Source organism: Crinia signifera, chromosome 8 (assembly GCF_055691185.1).
Source record: "Crinia signifera chromosome 8, ASM5569118v1, whole genome shotgun sequence".
Taxonomy (NCBI): Eukaryota; Metazoa; Chordata; class Amphibia; order Anura; family Myobatrachidae; genus Crinia; species Crinia signifera.
The window spans coordinates 125,459,395-125,466,717 of NC_139224.1; the positions used below are offsets into that span (position 1 = coordinate 125,459,395).

The 7,323-nt window shown below is 44.3% G+C and overlaps 1 protein-coding gene across 1 annotated transcript in view; it reads left to right on the forward strand.

Annotated features, from left to right (window-relative positions):
- GTF2B (general transcription factor IIB) overlaps positions 1-6,944 on the forward strand; it is a 28,632-nt gene extending 21,688 nt beyond the window's left edge. The window contains exons 3-7 of the mRNA XM_083157143.1: positions 1,005-1,138; positions 1,968-2,114; positions 2,194-2,323; positions 4,472-4,753; positions 6,689-6,944. Of these exons, the coding sequence (XP_083013269.1) occupies positions 1,005-1,138; positions 1,968-2,114; positions 2,194-2,323; positions 4,472-4,753; positions 6,689-6,822 (827 nt within the window). The 3' untranslated portion in view covers positions 6,823-6,944. The remainder of the gene's footprint in view (positions 1-1,004; positions 1,139-1,967; positions 2,115-2,193; positions 2,324-4,471; positions 4,754-6,688) is intronic.
- The last annotated feature ends 379 nt before the right edge of the window (positions 6,945-7,323 follow it).

A 7,323-nucleotide genomic window follows, 5' to 3' on the forward strand; every position in this document is an offset into this window, starting at 1 on the left:
AAACTGTATACAAACTTTCCAAATCCTCATAGGCTGTTTCCCAAAACCATGCTTGATTCCAGGTGGTTAAATCAAATAAACAGAGGTACTAATTCAGTCACCTATCCTCCAGCATAGATATCCTTAACATAGGAACTGTAATGGCAGAGTTTGGGAAACTACTATCCCAATTATGGGCATATTGTTTCCTGCTCAGCCTCCTTACCAAGGTAGGCAAGAAGCTGCATCACAAGGTGTATCTTGGATCCCAAACTTGTGGATAGCAGCACTGATAATTATGTGCCCTCTTCACCTTGCACACTTGGCACATACATGGTATCAGGGGCATCTGTGCTTGTACTGCTTCTCTCCTATAACTCTTCGTACGTCTACCTCGGTTTCCATGCTTTAAATGATCCTTTTAAAAATCATGGTCAGGGGAGGCAAACATGTTGGGAAACTGCTTCGTGAAGAACCATTCACGCACATCACTCAGTGGGTGTGCTGTAATTAGAAATGGCCTGGTAATCCTATCCATCTGTCTATAGTTAGAGCCAATGGTCTTCCTGGAAGAATTCATCCCATGTAAACAGGATTAGTACCTAGTGCATCAAATGATGCTTGTCATGATGTGCACTTGTAGAGTATACCTTCAACTCTACCGTGTCTCAGGATTTCAGCGCCATTTTGGCTTTCACATGTAGTTTGGTTGCATGTTGACCAACGTAACAGATGCTTGTCAGCATAGTATTTGGGGAAAACCTATATGGCAGAGGTGGCCTAACTGGTCCTCAAGATCTACGAACAGTTCATGACCACCTGTGGATCTGTAGAATGTCCGCAATGAATGCAGCACAGGTTTCAAAATTGTGACTGATAACTCGCTCGACAGCCGTGCCCCTGACATTGAATACCCCCCTTAGTGTGTTCTATATGTAGTAACTGCATATTGAGCATGGTTATTCTAGAGCTGCCCGTTTCTCTATGTTCTGTGTAAAACCATTGCTTGCCATTTATGTCTTTAGGTGACCGAGTTATTGATGTTGGTTCTGAATGGAGAACATTTAGTAATGACAAAGCCACCAAAGATCCATCTCGAGTTGGAGATACCCAGAATCCCCTGTTAAGTGGTGGAGACCTGACAACAATGATTGGCAAGGTAACTTCTGAAACCTGTTGGCACTCCTGTATCGGCTTATGGGGTTCTACAGAAATGTGTTCTATTCTTGTTTGCACATGTAAATTCCGACACAAAGGGATGAGGTGTAGTGTCTGCTATATGAAATGGGATTTGGAATAAAAGTATTGATGGCAATGACCACCAAACATTGATCTTATCTACAGCTCTAAGGGGGCAATACAGTTTGGCTGGCGCTGCCAGAAAGGAGCGGAATTACTTGTAACAGTGGCATAATGCAACGTTGCTCACTTTATATGTTCACACTAGGCTGGCTTTAGCAGGGTGCCACACGCTGCCAGATTTTTAAAGGGCAAAATGTGCCCTGCTGAAACAGCCTGCTCGTGCCAATACTGCTGCCTGAATAGATGCTGTGCATGGCAGAGGGCTTAGAGGAAGCCCGGCACCTACAATGGTGTCGGCGGTGCCGTGCTGCCCCCATTCCCCTGTGCTCTGCCCCGCCGTGATCCTAGCGGGATCACTGAGGAATATTGGTACCTGGTAAAAATTGGCTCAGCGGAGGGCGAATAAACACTTGGCAACCAGATCAGGGTCCTAGTATTAGGATTCCATATATAGGAAATGCTTGCAGGGCATAAAGCAATATACTGTATGGTCTGAGATCCTACAAATGCCATACCTTTCCCCTGGGCAATGTTCAATGTTCCATAGATGTATTTGTGCTTCTCGCATGTCCCCAGAGTGAATAACAGGAGTACAATGTATTGTATAATGTGCGTCTCTATAGTCAGTCTGTTTCCAGGATCCTCCTGTTGTACTGTGTATTATAAGAACCTTACTTGTATTACAGGGAACAGGTTCTGCCAGCTTTGATGAGTTTGGTAACTCCAAGTACCAGAACCGCAGGACGATGAGCAGCTCAGACCGCGCCATGATGAACGCGTTCAAGGAAATCACCACCATGGCAGACAGAATAAACCTCCCACGCAACATCATTGTAAGCCCCAGTCATGTAGGGATACAGCGGCGAGAGCCACCGTCTCCTAATCACACAATCTTCTCTCTTTATATTAAAGGATCGGACTAATAACTTATTTAAGCAAGTATATGAACAGAAGAGCCTGAAAGGGAGAGCCAACGATGCTATAGCCTCTGCCTGCCTCTACATTGCATGTAGACAAGAAGGTGTACCTCGGACATTTAAAGGTAAACTTTTTTTTTTTTTTTATTGATTACAAAACATATAGAAGTATGAATATACATACAACAGTAGTAGCTTATATGGTAAACACATATAGGAATGAAACAACAAAATACTGAAAATTATAGAACGGTATCTATACGTGTATCCCTTCAAAACTCAAAACCTGTATATAGAAGGTGAAAAAGAAAAGGTAAACTTTTTTTTTTTTTTGGACAGTGACTATTGTAATTGTAGAATTGTTTATGCATCATTGTGTAACTTAAATGATGGATTTAGGAATGCAATCGGTTTTGACCATGGAACATCCCTAGAATCTGCTGCTTATATGGTGTATTTTACTGTTCTAATGTGTTCTATATGTACAGCGCTGCGTACCACTTGTGGCGCCCTATAAATAAAAATATATTGTCTGCACAGAGCCCCTGTCATAACGGCATGCTGTAAGCCTTAGATTGAATTTTAGTTCCAATTCTGTGACTGAAGAGGTTTTGTTAGCCAAAGCATCTGTATTTGACCACTCTGCTGGCTCCTAGCCAATTTCAGTACACCGCCCTAAGTTATAGCCTGCCCTCTCCCTTCGCGTAAGCTGCCAAGCCATCACTGTGCTGTGTCTTTTGTGCAGCCCCCTGACTGAGCCAGACTAAACCATACAACGCATCAAACACCAATAACAAAACCACTGCAGAACCTGCTGTCTATGCCGGCCAAGGTAGCAGTGTTGAGGATCCTGAATACTGTAGACCTGCTCTGTGACATTGACTGAGAAATGTGAGGGGTGCGCTTAATGCCAGGCAGTGGGGTAACTGGTCTCTCTGCTATGTTGCTGCTTCTAGGACAGGTTTGCAGGTGAGGCAGAGGAACACCTTAGTTTAGTCGGCTGCATCACAGAGCTGATGTACACTGCACACTGACTGGCATCAATATAATCTGCAATTACCTTATAAAAGTCACCAACTTACTGTAAACAAATACCAATGACAGAGTAGGATGTTTTCTAATACTTTTTACCAGCTTGTTCCTTCTCCACAAGCTTTGTAGCATTCCATAAGGCTTAGTGTTTTGAGCTCTACAGAACCTGTATTTGTGAGTCCTGAGAACAGCAGTAGCTGCTAACTAATGGCCGGTGTCAGATCACTGCACTGTAATGAGACCTGTGTAATAGGGAGTAATGGGGACCAAGGGAGAACAGCTGCATGGATGCTGGATACAGCTCTGCAATGTGGGTGACATTAACTTCTACAATAAAACTAGGTATAATTCTACTGGTGAATAAAACCATTGTATGTATGTGGATTACTAGCTACTTGCTGTGTCGCTGTAGACTTAGGTGACTACGACAACAGTAATGATCAAAGTTCTAGGGGATATTCAATGTCGGCTGTTATTTCCGACGGGAAATAGCCGCTGCCGTCTATTCGATGCCGCTGTTTCCTACAGCATTGAAGGCGGATTTCTACAAAATAGATCCGGCTTTAAAACCCGTTGGAAACTGCTGTGGATTGTCGAATTCACAGCCGTTTCTTGACAATCCGCGAACCATTTTTTGCCACTCCGGGTTCTGACAGTCGGAATCCCAGATTGAATAACCCCCACCCCACCCTAGTCTTCTGCAGGGGTGCCGGATGACAGCTGGGATGCCGACAGTCAGTATCCAGACGTCGGGATCCAGAGTGCTGGTACTCCGACAAGAGGGATCCCAACTCACTCACAGGGACTATTCTCCCTTGTGGGGGTCCACGCGCCCCATTGAGGGAGAACAGAACCTGTAGCGAGCCACCGGGCCAGCAGCGTGGTGAGCCCGCACGGGGGCCCCCTGTCGGAGCACTGACTGTCGGGATCCCCACTGTCTGAGCCCCATACCACACCTTTCTGCAGACCTTGTTTGTGGTGTACTTCACTAGTGTCACATTTTAAAAACAAACCACAGTACTATGCTGGGTGATCTACTTTGCCTACCATTCTGTGAGTAGACCGGCAGACTATGAACCGATATTTGTCCCTCAGGATCAGTACTAAGAAATAGAACAGGTTTCTTCCTTGGATATATTTGCTCAGCCCATATGAAGCAGATTTGCTGGTATTTAATGAAAGGTTAGATGTTACAAAATGAATCCAGTAGTCTAATAACTCCTTATTTTGTTACATTGTAGAAATCTGCGCGGTCTCCAGAATCTCCAAGAAAGAAATTGGCAGATGTTTCAAGCTGATCTTGAAAGCCTTGGAAACAAACGTGGATTTGATTACAACGGGAGACTTCATGTCCAGGTTCTGTTCAAACCTGGGTCTAACCAAACAAGTGCAGATGGCAGCTACTTACATTGCACGCAAAGCTGTAGAGCTGGACTTAGTCCCTGGAAGGAGTCCCATCTCAGTGGCAGCTGCTGCTATTTACATGGCTTCACAAGCATCTGCTGAGAAGAGAACGCAGAAAGGTTAGTGAAATGTTGTTGGATTGACCCACTCTGAATAGCCCCCTCCTTTCTCTGGCGGTACTTACCTGCTGCAGCGTGGCAGACACAGCATTATCCCATGCTTTTGTGTGTAGTGCAGCCTGTGACCCTGACTGCCTTTGTGGTCACATGGACCACTTCTCACCATTCATGAGTAGTATCTGCTGGAAGACCATTTCTAATTAAGCTAAGCTGTTGGAGCAGAGTGGTGCAATATCCCACCCAGTGACTTTCAGTATGAGCTGCTTGCCATTACTACACTAGTCCAGTCACCTGGATCTTCACTTCGTACCCATAACCTAGAAAAGATCCATAGAGCTGTAAACAAAACAAGAATGGGTGAGCTCGGCCGGGGCAATTTTTCTCAAAATACTATTTTCAGAGAAGTCCCATTTTTATATGCTGTCATAACCCGAGATTAGAATTCTACTGCAGCAGTTTTGTTCAAACCTTAGGGATTTGCACTTGGGCAACGGATTTAAAACCAACCGGATTTATGACCTCTGAATAGATTTTGCATTGCTACCCGTTTAGTGTGGATGTTTTCAGATAACCGCTCTTGGCAAGTAACAAGTTGTTTTTTGTTAGGTATTTAATTGTGGAATGATTTCAGATTGAAGACCGTTGAACTAAATCAATGCTTGCCTATCACAGGCTAAGTTACCATGAGCCTAAAACTGACATGGGCGCACATTATACTGCTCTTTCTAGGTACATACCTGCCTATGCTGACCTGTCCTATAGTGAGAGATGGCTGTTGTGGAACAGGGCCACATGGTGCTACTTAAGCCCTGATTGGAAAGTTCTTGTACATCCGCAGGTGTAACCGTTCACAGCATATAGTCACTAGGTCAACAGTGCTTAGATCGACATATGAAATAGGTTGACAGTGCTGGAAGGCTGACACAAGCTGAAGGTCGATGTGCCGACAGGCGGTATCCACTACTGCATGGTGGGAGAATAATGTAGTGTGCTGAGAGCAGCGAAGCCAAAACATGGCGAGTGCAGCGCTACACGTCGACTGTGTCCATTTCGACTGTTGAACTTCGGAACCTTCCCATTGTCCAACTATTGCTTGTGTTGACATTCCAACCCTTAAGGCCCATACGCACTGGGCGAGTTTAAGCTGAAAGTCGCACAAAACTGCAGGTTTAAACGGCTTTCAGCTCAAAGCCACCCAGTGTGTATGGCCCGGCGATGAGCGCTGCTGTGTGCTCCCGCAACATCGCCGGCAAAGCCGGTCATCTGCTGGTTAAACCAGCAGATGAGTGGCTTTCAGGGCGGTTTTGCATAGCGCTCTGCTATGCAATGCGGCCCCCCCCCCCCCTGTCGGTGCCGGGAATAGGGGGAAAGTAGTTCAGTCTGTATGCACTGAGCGGAGCGGCTTTCCCCGCAGCAATTAATGCGATCATCACTGTCCATACACGCTGGGCATAGCCACTCAGTGTGTATGGACCTTTAGGTTGACACATAAAATAGGTACACCTGTTGGCGACCCAATACCCCTTTTCACTGCATGTTCGTACTGATATATTATGTACAAGGGTTTAGTTCCCCTGTAGCAATAGGTATTGGGATTGTATTGGTTGCTGCACTTCCACAGTGCTTACAGATCAGATTAAAAACAATATGTACTATAGAGCAAACTCTGTTCTCAAGGGCTCCTAACGTTCATGTTTTCAAGGTCACCTGTGGATTATTAATGTGGGTAGGTGACACACAGTGCTCCTGCCAGTGATCTGGGGTCCTTTAGAGCAGTGGTTCCAAAACTCACAAGCGTGTAAGTGTGTTCTGCTTCAATACAGGGCAGTGTTTTCTTTAGAAAAGACCGAATACTTCAACCTGAATGGCTGACCACTCCTGTAGATTCTTCCTGGCTGTACACCTTATTTAATCTCACAATATTGTTTTCAACAGAAATCGGGGACATTGCAGGAGTGGCCGACGTAACCATCCGACAGTCCTATAGACTTATCTACCCACGGGCTCCAGACCTCTTCCCGTCAGACTTCAAGTTTGACACACCCGTTGACAAGTTGCCGCAGTTATAAACGGACTCCTGACTTGTGGAATATGTGACCTTTTGGTCCCAGTCTTATTTTAAGTGTTAATACTGAGCCTTGAAATACAGTTGGAGAAATTTGCAAGTTTGTGATAAAACATTCCGAAACTAGCATTTTGTATGTGTATATATTATAGCGGGTTAAATATTTAAGATTTCAACAAATGGTGTTTTTTTTTTTTGTTTTGTTTTTGCAAACTTTGTAAATTAGCAAATATTTAACGGCTAATAAAAAAAAAAAAAGAAAACCTTCAGTAAGCATTTTGTCACAATTACAACTATTGTTGTATAACCCTTACATACAGCATGTGGCGTACCGGACACTTCAGGAAGGGGATTGTCAGGGTGGAATGCAGCGCTGTATATGATTTAGACCTTTGTACTATACATTGTCACGTTTATAGTGGACTTGTTTTAATGCTTTTTTTTTTTTTTTTTTTTTTTTTCTAATATACACTTTTCCTTAATCCAATGGGCTACTGAGTTTTCA